Raw genomic sequence first — 21,436 nt, 5'->3', positions numbered from 1 at the left:
GGTCTAGCCAGCCTTTTGCACAGTCACCTGGAATAGGTTCCCTGTAGAAAATTGATGGAAGTCAAACATTCATACTGACCTGTAGTAAGTATCAGAGAAACTCCTTGGCAAGTTGGTGGTCAGTGATTCTGGATGTTGCACTACCTCGACAATCCGGAGGGTGTCGCTCTTGCCATATGAAATAGTGCTCAGTGACTCCAGGTGCTGTTGCTCCTCCACTAACCAATGCAAAGAAGCACGAGAAGCAATTCTCGCTAATTTACATTTTCAAACAATACAAGAGGAATTATCCGTCCCCAGAATTTATCAGTGGTCTAGGGCAGTAAATGTGGACTAATTAAAAACAAAAGTAGGTTTAACTAAATAGTTTTATTTTTGGTTCTCAAGCCCTACAAGAGAGAAAGTTACGATTTGCAAAACTGTACATTACCCCGTAAATGTTAATACACTTCGCTGGTACACAATATCATCCAGGCACTTGTACTGCATAACATATTAGAAAATATTTACAATAGGGACAACTATACACGCAACATTTGTACAACCAGTTTTTGTTTGTGAACAGTTGCGTAGAACGTGAGATGAAAGCACGAGTGAAGATGTTGAGGTTCCTTCTACACGTTCATGACGGGCGTGAGCTGCAGCAGCGAACTCTGCGGTCGAATGGCGCTGCTTTTGGAGTGCAGTTTGTCCAGGTTCTGTAGGAAGCCCCTCCTCTTGAGACCCTCCAGAATGACGGTGTTGCTGGAGGCCAAACTTATGTGGGTCCTGCAAGGAAAGGGGCAAGAGGGGAGGGGGGGATAAAAAAAAAAGATAAAAATGGAATTAATAAGGCGCCATTTCATACATTCCTACATGGAAGGCTGCCTCGTGAGTTCAAAGCCGTTTTGTTTCCTCCCGATTTGAAATCTAAGCACGGCGCGGCAATTACACGTCATTATCAAAATCATTCCCTGCTGTCCAAATATCGGACGTTAGCGTTCATTACAAGGTGTTTGTTCAGCTTTATTGCCTTTTAAAGGATGAAACACAAATTGGTGAAAGGCCAAATGCAGTAATGCAGCCTGGAGGTCTCATGTCTCGCTGCAGTGTTTATTTTTTGGTCTTTGGGAATACCGTGGGATTGATTCGGGTGCGAAGCTAGAGTAACGCGGGATTTAAACACCAGCTGCAATATCGAGTTTAACTTCTCGTTCAGTTTGTTGGTACAAACAAAACTCAAAATATTTGAGGCATTTCAAATATTCCTGGTCTTGGAAGCCCTCGTTTGTGATCTGACGCATGATCGTGTCGGCAAAAAAACGCCTCTCACCGTGGAGAATCGATCCCGCTGTCTTCCGTGATGCTCTGGTTCTCAACCAGTTCTACCGCCTCTCCAGTTCCCGTCGCCCCGGGCCCGCTTAGACCAGCAGCTCCCGTGGTCCGGGGAACTCCCCTCTCAGGAAATTCCTCCTCCTGCGCTTCCTTCGCCTCCCAGCGGGCCGATTCGCTGTCCCCCTCGATGGTAGACTTGCGGACGGTCTCCGCGTCCGATTCCACCTCACTTGCCGGGCAGTAGTCGAAGATGCTGCTGTCAAAGGCCTCGGTGGGTTCGGGGCGGTCCAACTCCAGGCTGGACTCGTGTAGTTCTTCCTGGATAAGGACTTCCTTCCTGGAGCTTGGTTCGTCTGGAGGTAATATTTCACTCTGAGGGTACCGACGTCTCCATGTGGTTTCCCCGAGTCCACTATGACTCAGGGAAGCGTCCCTCTGGGTGTTTGAGTGTCTTTTGACCGAGGTGACTTGTTGACGGTGGGAGTCGTAATCGTGACCGCTGGATTCAAGGGCGTATTGATGGTAGCCTAAGTGGGGGTGAAGGTAGTTTGGTATGATGTCGTCCTCGTTCAGGCAGAGGGAGCTGCAGGTGTCTTCGTCCTCGTGATGGTCTGTCCTCTGGTAGAGTCTGTGGTCATCTTCAGTGTCTGTCACTGAGGGGCGGTCATCGACTGCCGGTTCGATCAGATTCAGAGTCTCTTGCTCCTTTGCATGTTGACTTGTTGAAAGCTCATCAGGTTTCTGAGATTCGTCCTTTTGTGGTCTGGTTAGTCTGAGCGAGTGCTTCCGCTGCAAAGAGGTCTTGGGCCGGGCCCGTGTTGGGATCGTGTCGGAATTGGCGTACGGATGCGCGTTTGAGGGGCCGTCGGTCAAAGCCTGGTTTTTGCCGTCTTTCGGCGGAAGGTTTTCCCGGCTGCCTTCCCTCCAAAGTCGAACTTTGTCACCGATCCGCAGCGTGCAGCTCTGCGGGTACGCCGAGCTGTAGTCCGCCGGCAACTCTCGGTGGAGCTTCGCGTCACAAGGCAGCAGTCGTTCGCAATCGGCGTCCCTTTCCCGCTCGCATTTGTCTTCAGTCGTGGGGGACTTTGCCGTTTGTTCTTCGTCTGCTACGCTCAACTTGGTCCGATGCGCGTCCCAGGATTTGGAGCGGTGACTTTTTCGTTCTTTCCTCCCGGCTGGCTTGCCCTCTTTTGGTTTCCGATGCTCCCGACTGACTGCGGCGGGAGGAATCCCAGCTTCCGGAGTGTGGAACGGGTTTTCGATGCGTTTCTTGTAAAGCGATTGACCTTCCGCAGCATCTTCCGCTTTACCTGGTTGATCGATTGGGATTTCCAAGCGCAGCCGGGTGGGGATCAAATCCTCCCCCTCTGGATGGTCACTGAGACACGCAGTCGGCTTGTTCTTGATCCTGTCCCGTTGCTTTTCCCTGGCGGAGTGCAGCCGCCGTTTGCTTTTCTGAGCAGACCTTTTGGCCGACCTGGTTGAGTGGCGCTGCCTGGCTTTCGAACTTAAGATCTCTGTGGACATTCCCTTGTCCACTCCTTTGTCCGCCGCCTTCTCCCTCCTCTCTTCCAGCTTCTTCATCAGGACCGTGTGACGCGTCAGGTTGTCAACCGTCAGCTCCGGGTTGATGCGCTTGATGATGGCGTGCTCCAGATCGCGAGGCAAGTTATTGAGGTCGTCTTCGTCCCTCACCGGCCACTCCTCGGGCGGGAACTGCCCGGCGAATGACGCGTACTCCTTCTTCGGCTTCTCCTTTTTACCCCCGTTCCTCCGGAACAAACTGAGACCGAACTTCCTGCCCGGCTTGTTGTCTTTGCGGGCGACGGCGTTGCTGGTCCCCGTAGTTTTGCTGACCTCGCTGGCCTGGCAGTCCGCCGCCGTGGAGGTGGACTGATGCTGCACCGACGGCTTGTGATCAGACGGCCGAGGCCACTTTAAGCTCTTGGCTGTGCATTCGCCGACGGAGACGGAGAGAGAACGCTGATCGGGCGGAGGAAGGGCGGGCGGCGTGCCGGTAGCCGGGACGCCGGCGGACGTCGGGAGCCGGCTGAAGCAGCTGCAAGATTTGCAGTGAGCCGGCGGCGGGGGCGCCTGAGGGCTCTCCACGCAAATGTCATTGCTCAGGAGGTAAGTGATAGGAGGAGGCGAGGGAGGGTCGTCCGCCGAGCCCGAAGTCCACCAGGTCTTCTCTCGGGTCACGTTGCCGGTGATAAAATAAGTCTGAGGTGTGACGATGAAGTAGCCCTCGCCTGTGTGGTAAATTTTGCGCTCCTTGATCAGAGTGCCTAAAGTGTTGTAGAGGATGTCCTGAGTTGGGATGGTGATCCCTGAAAAGGAGAGAGAGAGGTTTTAAAAATCTGCTTATGAAGTTGAAGACGACAGGGGGTCCTCGTTTTGGATTGTTTCGTTCCTATGGCGTCGATGAAACCTCATTTGTTCATAAGTCAGAAAAAGCTTTAGTCTATTTTAGTCTCTACTAGTCTTTGTCCTCATTCACTGCCAGCCCAGTTAAAATGGATTTAAAAAAAAAAAAAAAGGTTTCCTGACGGTCTCACGACTCTGGCTGGAAGTGTTCGGTTTAGGGAAACGGTATGGGATTTTTATTTTTATTTTATAGGTTTTAGGTGACCTAATGAATGCACGCACATACACATATTCACCCACATACAAAAAAAAATAAAATAAAAAATAAAAAAAATATATATATATTAAAAAAAAAAATAATAATAATAATAAAAAAGGAGAGCAATGATGATGACATGTCAAATCGGTAAAATTACCGAATGAACAATACTGAGCTCTCCAGAATAAAAAAAAAAAAAAAAAAAAAGGATTTTTGACGTCTATAGCCGTCAATGGCATTGAATGTTGAAAGACCACTAGTAGGACTAGTTATTTTTGCTCACCATTTTAGCCTACACAATTAAACTAGTAGCCTGCTGGACCCCCACAAAATGCCAAAGTTTTGCTTCAATGAGGACACTGGGTACCAGTTTCTGGACCTTCAGCCGGATATCAACAATGTTGAATCAACGTCGTATGTGGAGACTGTCGCAAACCGAGGACCCCCTTCTAAAGGTTCCTCCGTAGCTCACCTGGATGCGATTTGCTCATGTGATTCACCAGAGTCTCCTGACTGACGACGACGTGGGAGGAGTTCATGTCTGAGATGACCGAGCACAACACCTCTGCCAAAGGAATGAACTGCGACTGGGGGACGGGGGACATCTGCAACGGAGACAGGTCGCCTGGAACACATCGCAAAAAGCCGCGGATTGTGAGATGGCGGTACTGCGCACAAGCGCACCTGGATTCAAAAGCCTTTCAAAACAATCCCCCAACATTTGTTCACTAACCACTTCTTAAGCCCTGACCACGGTGGTCTGTTTATGCAAGTTACGTGAACCGTGAAAGTCTGGCTGCTACGGACATTCCACCAGCGCCAGGACAAACCACAGAATTCCTGCACTCCCACAGTAGTGACCGCAGGTCGCATGCTGGGTGGATCGCATAACCCGCCCCGTGTATCTTAAAGACTCCCTACGCCACGGAGGTCGTACCCTTGGAAAAACATGACCGCGAAAGTGAGGAAGAAGTTCTGGACGTATTTTGTCTTGTAGTCTCAAAGTGGTTCCGTGCCATTTTCACACATCACAGTTGGACTTAGGACTGTTCAGTTCTACTTGCAGGGTAGTAATACTCCATAAGAAAGCAGAGCCCAAGTGAATGATTGAGTCTGACTCGATTTAATCAAACATTAACGTATTCTGGTATGCGTTGACATTGAGTGGGCGTGTTGGAATATCTAAAAGTACAAAATACTAAATGGCAAAACGTGAGTAAATAATGCATAATATATGACAAATATAATCACTGAAAAAAAAAAAATCAGGAAAATACAGTACCTACAAAAATAGATTAGATAGATTAGACAAAATTATTTGGGATAAATTGTGGAAAAACTGATTAGAAAACCGGATATGTGGCAAAAAATATTGAAATTTAAGTTTTTGAAATAACAATGTATTGAAAGTAACAAAAAAAACAACAAAATAAAACACATTTGTGGAAAAAAAATAAATATCAAAACTATTCTAAAAAAAAATTATGGCAGAAAAATAAAATAGAAAAAAATACTAGAAAAAAATGTGACAAAAATATTAAATAATACAAACAAAATAATGAAAAATAATACAATTGAGAAAAAACACAAATACCCCCCCCCCCCCAAAAAAAAAAAACTATAGACATAAAATACCAAGAAATTGACAAAAGTACTAAAATATTTAACAAAAAAAAGTTGACACTGCACTACAACAATATTTGGATTTTTGGGGAAAAAAATACAAAACATGTTACAATAGCAATAAAAAAAAAAAAAAAAGACCAAATTTAGTCCTCAGTGACATCATGAATGGCGTAAAGACACCGAGGAGGTGCTACAGGAATCTATGAATAAGTATATTTGTATTAAAGAGCGATGTTCTACTTATTCATCTATTAGTTTTTATTCTTTTAAACCTATAAAAAAATAGTTTCGGTTTTGTATCCAGCACTTTGCTTTTCCAAAGTGCTTTATAAATAAAGTCGCGATGACTTGGAAATGTGCTTTGAAGGTAATGCTACAGAAAATGATGCAATTCTGAACGGATGCCTGCCCGCGTGTTTCCACTTGACTTTAAGCTTCAACATGCGCCACATGGCCCCCAAACACAGCAAAGCTCCCGCTTGATGTCAAGTAAACATTTACAGCCGTCACATTTGAGCCACTTATGTGCAAGACAAGAGAAATAAACAACACATCACAAAGTATCTGTCAAGGGAGCGCATACGAGTCAAGGAATAGTATGTTTTTTGATTGTGCGGTGACACATTTTCAAAATAAGGCCGAAAACCAATCAGCCATTGTGGATTCGTATAATTTTGTGCTTATGCAAGTAAAAATAACACAATTAACAGCACTTAAAGCTCATAAGGTTCACAGGCGGGGGGCTTTTTTTTTTTTTTTGTCAGACTGATCCTATGACACATGGAGGGATTGGGTGGGGTGGAGGGGGGGAGCCCAAAATAACACACCACCCCCCTTAGCCCCCCTCTATGTGAGCGGATACATCTCAATACGGCTCCGGCTGGCCAGTGAATTAGCACTGCTGACTGGGCTCGTCATTGTGCTGCGCTTCTATAGCAATGCAATGCACAGAAACCGCGCACTGTCAGATGACCAGACCAAGGTGGTAATGGAGGAGGAGGGGGGGGGGGGGTTGTATGAAGGGCGAGGAAAAGAGGAGAGGAAAAGAATCAATTAACATCAGAGAGATCAATAATCTCCCAATAATCCAATCTTTTACAAATGATTTAACGCTACTTTTCCACTATTCGTCTTAGTCTATTAGGGGATTGGAAAAAAGCTTTTTGGATGCTACATATACCCAATATACAGGGGTGGATAAAAATATAGATAAAAGAGAAATATTGCAAATACATAATGTTAATATCACTATGACAAAAAAAATCAAGTCAACATATTTGGGGGGGAAAAATCCACAATTAGCTGGAAAACTGCCATATATATATATATATATATATATATATATATATATATATATATATATATATATATATATATAATATTACATAAATATTGGACAAAAATTATAACAAAATATGAGAAAAATATTTGTGAAAATATAAAACAAATAATAAATAATATACAAAAAACACAACAAAAAAACTTGAGGAAAAAATACAAAACCTGAAAAAAACATTGAGACAATGGTACAAAATATTCAACAACATTTTTTTAAAATTCAAATATTTGATAAAATACACAAGCATCTGGAGAACCACGCAACTCACTGTGTACATAAACATTAGTAATAGTGTAAAAAAAATATATATATATATATATATATATGGCAAAAATATAATCTTGGACAACTAAACGCATGACAAAAAATATATTTTTTAAATCAATCAAAAAAAATGAATTTGAAAAAATACACAATTATTGGGCCAAAAAACATACACTAATTTTAGAACAAAGCAAGAGAAAATATTAGTTAATAAAACAAATATCTGGTAAACTACAAAAACAGTATAAAAACTACGAGAAAGGCAAACTACTACTAAGAAAAATACTGAACACAAATACAGTTTTTAAAATACAAAAATGTCTGCAAAAAAATACAAAAATATCTTTAAAAGTATAAAAAAATTGGGGAAAAAAGTCAAATACTCTTAAAAAAAAAAAAAAATAAATCTTAGCCAACAAGCCAAAAATATTTATACAAATAGTAATACGGCACTACTAATAGTAGTACTTGTATAGTTGTAAGTGAGACATTTGCAGTGGCGAGCACCCTCTCTCCGGGGGGGGTATTCACTACCTGCTTGTGTAATCCAAGCGCAGGCGGGCCACGCCATTGCACTCATTTTATCATACGCAGCTTGAATACCCTGCTGGCTGGCTGCCATGGCAACAGCAGTGTCACCGGCCAGACAGCTTGGCTTATCAAGCAGTGGATTAAACACCCGGGACACTTGGTGTTTTCCTGAGGGGATGGAATGGAGTTGCATGATGGGTAATGTAGGAAGCAGATGTTAAAGGCACACTTCGAGAGATCTAATGCAAAAACCAAAGAAGTCTACACAAGTACTTTAATACCTCGACACTGATGAAGAGATAAAAAAATAAATCCTCAACTTTCCATGTGAGAATAAAGTGCTCCCATGGGGTGAACAGGAAATATATCTACCTTCTCCTTTCTCTTTTTTTTTTTTTTTTTTTAAGTCTTCTGACCCTGATGAATGCCACATGGCTGTTTTGGTGACTGCCGCATGAGTCTCATTTCATCACTTAACTCCTACAATAAGCCTCCTATATGCTTCCATAAACACAAGAGGATAAAATGTCAAGAACATTTTATATCGTGGTTACACTGACTAAAAATGTATAAAAGAAAATGTAAATACTGTACACACACATACATTAAAATATTTTATTAACTCTCACGTTAAGTAGTTAGCGGGATTACGCCCCCTCCGAGCCCAACTGTACATTATCAGAGTAATGCGCTGTTGTGTGTCTACGCAGGACGTTTTCGGACTTTACGAGTCTTTCACGAGCACATTGATGTGTCTCTCGCAGCCAAAGTGGCCTCGTAAAAAGTCAGAGTGCGCAGAATAATAACATGGCTCCAGACACGGCGAGAAAGGGTGTATTATCAACATAAAAACAGCTCTCAACAGTGACGTTAGCAATTATGCTAACGCTAGCGTAACAGGAGTTGTGTCCTGGCTGGTCCACTGTGATTAGAGATCATTTAAGTAGGCGATTTATTATCTGCATTGTAATGATAAGTAGTAATACTATCAAAACGTCCACATTAGAATAGTGATGTTAGCACTGATGCTAACACTAGCACCCACTCTTGTGTTAAAAAAAAAAGGAGGGAAAAAAAGTCTATTTAGGGGTCACAATCTGAATGACGAGAAGCTCTGAATTCAATTTGGTGTAAAATCATATAAAATCAAAAGCGCTAATTTTTGAGTACTGACATTAGCCCCGATGCTAATGCTAGCGCAAAATACGATATGTGTCATGGCTGGTCCATCGTTATTATACACCATTTAAGGAAGCCGTTTTAAGTAATAATATGCCCGCGGCTGGATGAATAGTGATGTTAGCAGTTAGCACTGATGCTAACTCTAGCACAACATGAGAGGTGTCCTGGCTTGTCCACTATCATTAAAGGTCACTAAAAACATATTTACTACGTAAAGAAAAGTGTTAAGTCAATACAAATTATTTATACACTTCAGAGCTCAATAATATATATATTTTTTAAAAAGGCAGTCCTTAATCCAAGCCTGTGTAGCCTCAACATGATTTTGAAGCCATTACGTATTGTTCTTTAATCAGCAGCAAAAAAAAGAAAATACTATTTTAAATTCTTTAGTAATGGACGTTAAGCACCTATAAATCAGGAATTCTTTGCCCTATTTGGATAAATATTCCGGTTGCCACGAGGCCAAATTATTACTGACTTTTTGTTAATATTAAGTGAGGGAACATGAAATTTCTGTTGAGAAAACCGATCCAGGACCAGCTCAAAACAAAGTGTGAAAAAACAAACTAGTAAAACAACCCGACTGAAGAGGAGTTTAGTGTTGTCCGCTGTCGCCATGGAAACCTTTAGCGTGGAGGCAACCAAAGCCAAAGAAAAGGGAAGAATGCACAGTAGGCCAATAGTATTGAATTTGTGACCCTTTGGAACCCTACAACAGCTTTTTAGACTCACTTTGTAAACCATTGACATTATGCTCAGGCCAACTTTAAAGCTATAAGGCAGCTATTTAGTGGGCCACAATTAAAAAAAACAAAAAAACTATTTTTCCAACATTTTGGAGTAAAAGTAAATGTTTTTTATTATTATATTTTAATTAACTCATTCACTGCCATTGGCGGCTATAGACGTCAAAAATTCATTTGAACTATTGCTATTAGTTTCACATTTTTTTCCACTTTTGCTAAGAGTATGAAAACCTAGGGAAAAAATTGTACATTTAGAACAGATATAAAATTTGTGATTAATCGTGAGTTAACTATTGAAGTCATGCGATTAATTAAAACGACAAAAAATTAATCGTCTGACGCCCTTAATTTTGTAATAATATTTTCTTTCTTTTTTTTTTTTTAAATTAGGGGCATCAGGCGATTAAAATGTTTAATTAATCACATGACTTCACTAGTTAACTCCAGAGTAATCAAGAATTTTATATCTGTTCTAAATGTACAATACATTTTTTTTTTAGGTTTTCATACTCTTGTTAACAAAAGTGGGAAAAACATGAAACTAATAGAAATAGTTCAAATGAATGATTGACGTCTATAGCCGTCAATGGCAGTGAATGAGTTCAAAATAAAAATCAGCACTTTAGATTGGTCAACAATTTGTAAAAATATATATATATATATATATATATATATATATATATATATATATATATATATATATATATATATATATTACCCAAACGTGGCCTGACCCAAAGTATTTTTTTATGTAAAAAGAACGTAAAGTTTACCAGATTGTGATCATATTATCGCACGTCTTTGTGATACGCATATTGCGTGTGCCATTATCACGATGATTATATATTTTTGACATACTGTATTATGCTGATGTTGTACATGACACGGTTACTATTATATTGTGTTTTCACATAGTATTGACGATTTCCATAATTGCGGCATGATGGTGGTGATATGATGATTAAGTCTATTAAGTCCGCTCTGAAGGTACGTCCTGCCACTGACTGAAGCCAATGCAAAAACCCGAGACTTGAAACAAGACAGATGTGTCTTTGAGAGCTCACTGTGAAACGTGATACTAATGTGTACGAGCGGGCGGGGGGGGGGGGGGGGGGGTACAGCAGCAGACAGCAGACATAAAGAACCGCCTTCGCATTGCCAGACACACAAACTAAATTGGCGTTGTTGTTGAATGTTTTATCTTTATCGCAAATGTGTTTAAAAAATTTTATGGCCTTGGATGGGAGCAATTATGACAAAAATTCAGACGGAAAGGGAGACTGTAAAGAGCCCAGATCAATGGGAGTGCAACCAAGATTGTTAAAAGATGTGGGAGGGGGGGGAAAAAAGTACTGTAGGTACAGTATTAGGGAGAAAAAACATGAGTCAAGTTAGAGGATTATGGAGATATTGTTAAAATAATGAGAATGTTTTACATAAAAAAAAAAGAAGTCTTAATTTAACAAATTTTAAGCAGAATAAAGTCATACTTTTATAAGAAATGCCCCTCATTCCCTGACTTCCTCGTCAACTCGCATGGCAACTTTTTCTTTCTTTATTTTTGATTTCTTATTGCTAAGGTCACGTGTGAGGTGTGAGGATCACCTTACACCCAAATATTTATTTAGCACCGCCTCCGTTTTCACCTCCAACCTGAGCGTTGGTGTGCGAGATGCCGACCACATGCAGAATCCGCCCCCATTCTAACCCCGTTTAATTGAGAGCGACGGTCCTCATTGGATGCAGATGCCGAGCATTTCCTTAGACTTCTACCACCGTGATGGCCTCCTTCCGAATGTTCTACGCATTGAAAGTAGAACAAATTTACATATTAAATCATCATTCCCCGCTCACGTCTGAATTTCATATTTTGCAAAAATAGAGCCTTCCTGATCCACCAAAAATCAAACATTTACTGAGAATAACATTTAAAAAAAAAAAGAAAAATTCAATATTTTGCAACAATTTAGAATATGATAAAAACGAAAAAAAAAATTAATTCACAAGCGATTGTCTTCTTCTACCACTTCCGTAGCATTTTTCGCAAAGCTGGCACACCTCACCGCAATTCCTACAAACAATTCAGTAGTGTCAGGAGAGTTGAGGCTGTTTTTATTGTAAATTTAGCGTAATACGCTGTAGTTGAGTCATTTGTCAGGGGCCGAGTGAGAATCAAAACAAATCCGACGAGGGAAACTCAAGCTGCTGCTGACACGGTGGACAAACTTCTTCACTGTTTTTATTGGCGCCAAAACCATTTCTGTCGACCCCTGCTAGATCGCGGTTCAGCCGTCGCGTAATAATGGCTGTTCCCACAGATACAAGGGATATTAAAAAAAAAAGTCTACACACCCCTGTTAGTTAACATGCCATGCTTTTGTGATAAAAAGGGGACTGACAACAGCTGGAATTTTAATTGGGGTTAGCCGGAGGCACTTAAAATGGTGGCAGGTGTGTGCTAAGTTAATTCTTATTTAACGAGAGTTTGAATGTGATTGTTTAACCAAGTAACTGTAGCCAAGTGTAATTAATTTTGAGGAAAGTAACTAGCTGTAACTAAAACAAGGTAATCAAAAATGTGACGAAAAGTCTGATAGAACTTTATTTGGGGTTCATCAGAAGCACACAAAATGGTGGCAGGTGTGTACTGACTCGCGTAGCAGTTGTTTGATGGTTTATAGTTACTGTACTGTAACATAAATAGTCGTTTCCATTAGCCCATCTATGGCGTTTCACACCAAATGTTAGTATTAAACTAACGCAGTTTTCCATCAATGAAATGATATGTTTTGATTGGACATTTTGGTTAAATGTATTTAAGGTATGGTCTAAAACTAGGAAACTTCAAATCCCGCAAAAAACGGGCATTGACTGTACAGTACTGACATCCCTTCTGCTTCTGAATTTGGGTTCAAAATGTCGGCCTGGCAGAATGGCGGATGTGTGGGAGCTTCCTCGTCCGTGCAGAAATGATGCAGGGTGAAGACAACACGTGCAAGCAATGTGAAAAAGGTCAAGGCTTCCTGCTGTCTGGCGGCTAGCATAAACATTCAACATAGCGCACGAGGAAACGTGGCCGAACATTAGCAACAAACTTTCCGCCCGGTGGGACACACGGCTCATCGTGTAAGTTTACAAAACAAAAAGAACCTCAGAGGAATATTTTCTATTGTCCACTATGTTTTTTTTTTTTTGTTTTTTTTTTAAACTGTGGCTAATTTAAAAAGAAAACAAAAAATTTAACTTTAGGGCATTAAGCCATATTTGTTGACTTTTTAAATTATTACATACATATAATCTAGCCAGATATTTTGTGTCATAAGAAAATATAGCAAAATATATCATATACAATACTTAATATATAATTTAGAGCCATTATTAGAGAGCAATTTAAAAAAAAAAACTACTCAAAAATAAAGACAAACAAATCCATTAATGCTCCCAATTAGGACCACACACACAATCATATTGAATTAATCACCACACTCTATGCTAGTTTGTTTTTGAAGCCACCTGATCCGCGGCAGCTTGTTAGCAAGACACCTTTGACCTTTGACCTGCGCTGCTCAATTAGGACGGCGCAAACCATTTTAAAGCCTGGCCAGAGACTGTGGGAGGGCATCGTGCTTAATAAGCTAACATCTGGAAGAATTATGACCATTAGTGGTGCATTTTGAGGGTCACTCCTCGTGTTGAAGTAGGACACTTGAGGAGAAAAGTAAAGGGTGGGAGTGAAGTGAAATCCCGGAGAAAAGTGTTAACAAAGCATTTCAGGAATGCTTAGCTAAGCTAAATGCTAAGCTAAGCTCACATCGGGGGATGGACGAGGATAGTTTTGCTGTAGGTGCGACACGAGATACCTCATTACACCTCGCGTCTAGAGCCGCATAAATGTTTCAGCTTGAAGAAGAAAGAGGCTCAATAATGCAGAAGCAAAGTGAAGCAGCTAGCAGTTAGCACCTACAGAACTATTTTTTTTCCCGCTAGGTTTAAGATAAGATGGATAAAAATGACTAACGTGTTGTGTATGTGTGACTTGTAGGCAAGCTATCAAGCACTCAAAAAGCTCGCAACTAAATGCTAGCTGAGCAGTAATGTAGCAATGGTTTGAAAAGACAATAACAGTTTGATGCGTGATTTCTTGAGGCGTGATTTTGGTTTTAAAGTGAAGAAATGTCATTAGAAACGCCTTAATTTTGTTTTAGTTTGGCCAATGTTTATTTTAAGATCCTAAACAGTCATACTAAACATAAAATGACAATTACACATTGTGTATTTAAGCAGCCCAGCAGCTGCTTAAAAAAAATCCCCTACTAGCTTACTGCTAACGCAAATTAGCATCTATGTTGCAGAGCTTTAACGGTTTCAGCAATGAATTGAACACTGAACACGTTCAAAAACAAATCTCAGAATTCACTTTACTGAATCTTCAAATAACTGTATTCAAGGAAAACAAAGTGAAACTGTAAAATAGGCGCTAAATCCTCTCGGCATGCCGTTTAAATGCATAGACAAACATTAGCAAGAACCGCTACCGTCTCGTGTCACTAATAAAAACAATTCCTCTGTAGGAATGTGATATTATTCTTTAAACAAGCGCAAAAGAGGAGAAAAAGAAGACCCCGAGGTCAACTTCTGTACAACTGAGACCCGTTCCCGCTTGGGTAACCACGACGCATTAAGTCAAAAACTCGCATTCCCACGTTTTTCAGGTCGAACTGAGACGGCTGTGATAATTAAATTGAGCCGCGTGTGTCGAGACGCCATCATGGAAAGGAAGGATCCCCTTACTGACTTAAGTGTCTTTTTATTTGTATTTTTTTTTTTTTTTTAAAGAGTACTTGTTATCATGCTATTGTCTGCTGTGAGGCCACGGCAACGCGATACCTTTCGGCTAAAAACACGAGCCCCTCTTCCTAGTCTGTCAAATGTCAAATACCGCATTCACAAGACCGTGTCAGGTTCGTCTTCTATTGTTAAGGCAGCGGTTGTCCTGGTCAAAATGGTTACTTATTGCCAAGGTGGCGCCATTCCAAGCGTAATCTTGTCCTGTGGTACCGCACAACTAGTCACAACATGTCTCGTAGCCGCTTTCACGCTAGCTTCCGGATAAATTAGTGTAAAGGCAGAAGCGGCGTTTATTTCACTAACTGAAGTGCCGTGTCCAAAGTGCCATTTTGTTATGTACGACTTGACCAGTAGGAGGCAGTAGAATGCAGGCATGCAAACGAAAACGAAGAGGAGTCTCAAATCTAATGTACACGACTCGGTAAACTGTAGTTAAATGCCTGTGAGCATCTCAAGGCACGGCTGTACTTTGCGGACCCCAAGCTATGTCTCACGGGGACCCCAGTTTGAGAACCACTCCTATAGATCATCTAGACCTACAGTTGCCAAACTGAGGTCAGGACTCAGGACACTAAATGGCTCCCTGCTCAACTTTTATTGGGGAGGGACCAAATGGAAAAAGTTTGTGATTTAAAGCCAAAGCAGAAAACAAAAGGGAAATGAAAATAAAACCTTACAATTAGCTTGTATAAATCTTCTTATGGCCTTTGCGTGTTTGTGACTTCAGCCAGTTCCTCGTGTTCCCGACTGACATATTTATTGTATAGCGGGGACCGTGTCAAGGCCTGACATCAATCTAGCAGTCCAAGAGAGCAGCTGAACTAGACCCCGGGTGAGGGAGGGGGTCGCATTAATTGTGGTGGTCAGCCACTTGGCAAACTAGTGATTCAGCGCAGGCCGATTGTCTGCAAGTCGGCGGTAAAGCAAACTCATTTCCATACAAATTGCCCCGATGTGAAGCCAAGGGCGCATATGAGGATCTGGAGGTCGGCCATGAAAACAACTTGTGTGCATTGTGCTCGCATAGCAGGGCGTTTAGTATGTGCTTACGTTGTGTGCCTGATTGTTGGCTATAGGAGCACAAAGTGTCTCACATGGGGATGACATGTCAAGCACCCCCCACCCTCCAACAGGTCATCACATCACACCCTGCCAGTTGTGTGGTCCCCCCCCCCCTGCACATTCCTCCACAACATGTGTGTGTGCGTGATGTGCGCCTTGAAGACATACTGTGTTTAACTCAAAACAGTTGTTTACTTGAAAACAGTATTTTAGATGATATTAAGGAAACTGACAATTGATCCCCCCCAAAATTGCAGAATCGTTACAGCAATATTGCTGACACGCCATTTTTTGAAAACATGAATGTTAGGCAAGGTGTTGCAAAAAGGCAGTCTTTCATCAGTTTAAAAAAAAAAAAAAAAGACTATTATTGCTGTGTGCTGAAAGCTGTATTCAGTGAAAAGGAAAAAGCAATGTAGCGGTCCATGTTTGCTCACGTCGCCATCTACTGGCTTGGCATGCACGCAATGTTTTCAGCCATTTCGACAACATTAGTTGGGTTTCCATCCAACCATTTTTATTCGAATTTTCAGGAAATGTGAAAATAAAACTAAATGGAAACGCTAGAAAATCGAAAAAAGGCCCAAAATTCGCAAAAATGTTTTTACGCTTAGAGGGGGGTGGATTTTGAAGCGTATCGAAAAAAGGAAAATGCGAATTTGGGCTATGGAAACAGGTTTGCGAATAATTGCTGAATACGTCACACGTACATTTGTAGTCCCAAAGCAATGTCGGACAATAAAGTAAGGTATGAACAGAAATCTTTTGGGAATTAATTAAAGAAATGAATATTAATTAATTAATTATTATTAGAATTATAATTAATTATATTTTAGGTGGAAAACAGCAGAGAAACGCTACGGTTTATCAATAATTACAGAAGAAAACTCGTACAACGTCATCGCACGGCGCAGTCACTTCCTGGTCTTCTGCTTTTAAATTACTGGTGGAACACATCTCTAAAAGTGTATACTGCCACCTACAGCGGCGGAGTCCCCTCTCAATATTCGGAAAAGAAGAACAGATGAAAACGGGCATAAGTCCCATGTCTCGTTTTGCGCATTTTCAGTAAATTTGCTTAAAAAATGTGAAACAATTGGATGGAAACCTGACCAATGTCATCAGTATGCAAACAGAAAAAAAATACAATTCACTTCTTACTAGGTCGTTAAACGTAGGCTAAAAGCCTGCAAAGCGGCAGCTCTGGTTACAATGTCAGACTCTGATTTACTATCTTCCATATGTGCGACAAACTGAGCTTTGAATTCCTGATTGTAAAGTCACAAAACATAAAAATAAGCTGGTGTAACCACTCACGAAGCTATCATTAGGGCTAAAACAACACACACGAGCTAACTTATCATTTGACTGGATGGTGATGTCACACATGTACAACACATGACATCAGGCCATAGGAAATGACATACTTTGGTACTATTGGGACGCAATACAAAAGCTGCATTGAAGGATACAAATGAGCAAGTTTTAGTTTAAACGTTTATTAATTTAGTGTGGTTGTTTACATAACGGCACCATTTTGAAAGCTGTTTTGAATATTATGGTACCTTGTTAATTACGAGATGGACAAAATATGAATAATTAAGATTGCATAGTACATCAACAAGCTTTGGGGACATTTTATACAGCTGACAGCTCGAAATATTGTACTAAAAGGAATATCCGGGGCAATTTCTCTTGTTAGGGTACTAAAAAGGCATTCCATTTTAAAACAGTGCAGTATACAGCATATGTATGGGCAGCTGGTATAGTACACTTGCATTAGATGGTGCAGGTGTACCTAATGTTATGACCAGTTAATGTACGATATATGTACACATTTTTAAAGTCCATTTTTATGGCTTTGAAGCCTCAGTGTGAAGCCTCATAAAAGAATAAAACTCGATGTAACCGTTAGCTTCTTACATACCTAATACAAATGTACAATTAAAAAGTATACTTATAAGTGGGCTTGTGTTCGCGTTTATGTCACACATCAGTTGCCATGACTACTACTATACTGTCAGTTGGCAAATACTTTTAGTGCATTACCGACACTTTCCCCTTAAAGGAATCCATTTTAAACTATGAAGAAAAACTGTTCTGTGGTTAGAAGTGGAACTTGTTCGCTGCCGTAGACACGATTAGGGAATGGGAATTTTGGGTACCAGTCCGAGCTCCAATTTTAATACTTACAAGACAAATATAAATAATCACAGGAACAGTCAAATTGTGAGAGGAAAGCAATAGGCTACTTGTAGTCTGAAAAATACAGTAATTCTGATAAATTTGCTAGCTTAATGCTAACACACAATGCAAAACCACATAGATGCGCTAACAAAATAAGCACCAATGACGTGGTGTTTAAGCCCGCTTAGGAACATACAGTTGAGCACAAACTATACAGTAACCCATGTAAACAGACACATTTATTCCTTTTTACCCCGTGAAAAATAATTACTGTAGCCTACTGAACAGTTGTGAACGTTTTCGTGTACACAAGCGTGAATTATACTGCCCCCAGTGGCCAAAGGGTGCACACCAGGAAGAGACATTTAATGAATTAATCAGGACACACAAATAGTTTGAATGTTAAGATTCTATGTGTTAGTAGGCCTACTATATATTTTTTATTATTAAGTACAATATTGCAGAGTTGTATTTTCTCACACAAAAAAAGGGAAAACACAAAAGTTTTGTTAGTGTTTTATGGGATGCTGGAACAATTCCTAGAGTCATTATTCAAACGGCTACTTATGTTGCTCAAGTATTTTTTGTGTCGTACTTACTATAAAATTAAGACGCGGAAGTACTGTATAAGCGAGTCAAGTGTGTAAATTCTTACCCACGGCTCTGATGACCAAGCCCGTGGCTGACTTGAGCGCTCGCCTCATCCACGCTTCCCTCAGCACTTCCAAGCTAGCCGAGCTTCCCCGGATAAAAAGCACCAAGCTGTCCATCCAGCCCTGGAAGTGCACCTCGCCCATGGCGCGCACCAGACGTTTATTCCAGAAGCTACGCAGGTTCTGCGCCTTGAAGTCGGCAAACACCTCCAGCCCGGTGGCGGTGGAGCTCCGGCGGCTCTCCTCCGCCGACTCGCCGTCGTCGTCGTCGGGGCCGAAGACCACCGCCAGGGAGGCGGCGGAGAGCTGCACGATCCGCGGCGGGTGGAGCGACATGTTCGCCGCTGTCCGAGCTCCACACTTCAGTTGGACTTGTCGAGTTAAACTGCAGTTTTGTTTCTTGGAAGCATAGCCGGGGAGCGACAGGTCCTCCTGCTGAGAGGGTCCTGACAAGAGTGAGAGAGAAAGAGAGAGAGAGAGAGAGAGAGACAGACGGAGGAGGGTGGAAGAGGAAGGAGGGGGGAGGGGGGAGGGCACAGGTGGACCTCTCACTACTTACAGGTGTGTGTGCATTTCCCATCATAATAAAAAGAATAACAATAATAATTCGTCAATTCCAAAGAGGACAGCTTTCTTTTGTCCCGATGTTAGGCGTAATTCCAGTTACGCAAAAAATAAATAAATAAAGCTAAAAGACATTCACCAACCAAAAAACTGACTGCAAAACAAGTATTTTCTCCATTTTATTTAGTATACATTTTTGATATACAGAACATTTGGGTGGAGGGGCAAAATTAAAGTGAAATCATTAAAAATATTCATACATCAAATATGGAAATTAAATGAAATAAATTAAAACATAAATCATTTAATGTTGGCACTCCTGATCTTCCATGAACAGGTGTAGGTTAAAAGTTATTTGGAACAAAAATATTTTTGAATACAACGAAACGATCTAAAAATGGAAATATTTACATTTTTAAAGCACACAGGTAGCTATTAAAAATATGTATATATTTTTTTATCATTGTTGCTGTAACATATAGGTAGGCTATAGCAACTTGTGCAATATATAGGTTAATTTAAAACAATTAGAATTTTAAAAAAAAAATCAAAAATAATTCATATTTCTAAATAAAAATGGAAAAATATGGAAAATATAATTACATATTTAAACAACATATTATAATCAATAATAATATATAGCATATTAATTAAATGTTCCACTTTAGTTATAGGGGGGAAAAAAACAAATAATTAATTATTAATCAAAATTGCTCAAGAGGTTCACAAACCTTTGAGCAGCACTATATATACCTACCTTTGCAAACATGCTTTTAGAAATCATGTTTATTTTTAAACTAAATTTGTTTAAAAAAAAATATTTTTAGTAATAGTTCACAGTAGTAGAGAATAGCACGACGTCGCTTCTCCAACCGTGCTTAGCATATTAGCATATTAGATACTGCAACAACACTAACATGCTGCTTCAACAATATCATACAAAAAAAAATCATTCATTTATTTAAATCTTTGCAAAGGCATAACGTTTGATGCAGCTCGCAATAGATTGTGCAGATGTACCCAATGTCATAACCGAAACATAACCCGAATGGTCGACCATATGGCACTAAAATAAAAAACAAGTCAGTAAAGCTCATTTCCAAATGTCCGATTTTGCATTTGTTCTCCTGCAGAAACTCATTACAACATTTTGCCTCAAAAATGAGAACCACATCTCCCCTTTTTGCCTTTTAGACGACGCTTTTAGCCAATCCCTCCGACCTCGTATATCACACGCTCAGAAAGCTTTTTTGGCTTTACTTTTAAGCGGCGCTCGGGCCCCCCCAGAGGCCCCGGGTTCCATTCTGCCTGTTAGTATTAAGAGTCTGCGTGCAACAGGATATTGAGCTTCCTCTGCACATGAAAAGAATACACCGGCGCGGCCAACGGACGATGGCTGACTTCATCCTTCCAGAACGATGTTGAAAAGTTCAAAGCGAAGACGCCGCGTGATTACGTTCAATCTGGTTTGCGATGTCAAGGGCGGGGGGAGAAAAAACGCACTACATTGGGTCACTATGGGGTGAAAAGTCAGAAAATTGACTTGATTTTGATGTTTGGAAAGTTAGGATGTTGGCATGAAACAGTTTCACTTGAGGAAAATGGCCGCCCCAAATTTTTTTTTTTTACAAATGAGTGCTGGCTGCACATCGACAACATAAAAACTGAAACCCTGGATGCCATTTTGAGGCTCCATATACAAAACACTGTACTGTACTGCTACTGTACTAGCTCTTCATTGAACCACAAAAACATGGTGCGATTGGCAAGGAAAGAGATGTCCACAAAGAGGGAACGGGTGAGATAAAAGGAGATGATTTGATGGCTAGAATCATATTTTCCTGCTTGGCCATCACTGCTACCCTTCTGTGGTGAAACCATATTGAACCACAAAAACATGGTGTGATTGTCAAAGAGGAAGTGGATAGCTATAAAGAGAGAAAACAGGTGAAAATAAAGGAGATCATTTGATGGTTATAATCCTATTTTCCCACTGGACCTTCACTGGTACCTTTCTGTGGTGAAACCATATTGAACCTCAAAAACATGGTGCGATTGTCAAGGATGAAGTGGATAGCTATAAAGAGAGCAAACAGGTGAGAATAAAAGGACATGATTTGATGGTTATAATCATATTTTCCCACTGGGCCATCACTGGTACCTTTCTGTGGTGAAACCATATTGAACCACAAAAACATGGTGCGATTGTCAAGGAGGAATTGTATCGCTATAAAGAGAGAAAACGGGTGAAAAAATAAAGGAGATAATTTGATGGTTATAATCATATTTTCCTGCTTGGCCATCACTGCTACCCTTCTGTGGTGTAACGATATTGAACCTCAAAAACATGATGCGATTGTCAAGGATGAAGTGGATAGCTATAAAGAGAGCAAACAGGTGAGAATAAAAGGAGATTATTTGATGGTTACAATCCTATTTTCCCACTGGGCCATCACTGGTACCTTTCTGTGGTGAAACCATATTGAACCAC

The 21,436-nt window shown here is 40.7% G+C and overlaps 1 protein-coding gene across 1 annotated transcript; it reads right to left on the bottom strand.

Annotated features, from left to right (window-relative positions):
- Positions 1-350: 350 nt before the first annotated feature.
- stox1 (storkhead box 1) lies at positions 351-18,914 on the bottom strand. The gene is made up of 4 exons (XM_077582060.1): positions 18,384-18,914; positions 4,413-4,565; positions 1,313-3,644; positions 351-768 (listed from the first exon to the last, which is right to left on the bottom strand). Exons 1-4 carry the CDS (start codon positions 18,715-18,717, stop codon positions 615-617), a joined length of 2,973 nt encoding a protein of 990 aa, XP_077438186.1. The 5' UTR covers positions 18,718-18,914; the 3' UTR covers positions 351-614.
- Positions 18,915-21,436: the final 2,522 nt, after the last annotated feature.

This window comes from Vanacampus margaritifer, chromosome 12 (genome assembly GCF_051991255.1).
Source record: "Vanacampus margaritifer isolate UIUO_Vmar chromosome 12, RoL_Vmar_1.0, whole genome shotgun sequence".
In the NCBI taxonomy this organism is placed as follows: domain Eukaryota; kingdom Metazoa; phylum Chordata; class Actinopteri; order Syngnathiformes; family Syngnathidae; genus Vanacampus; species Vanacampus margaritifer.
The sequence above is the reverse complement of the archived record's forward strand: the minus strand, read 5'-3'. Positions and strand labels throughout refer to the sequence as shown.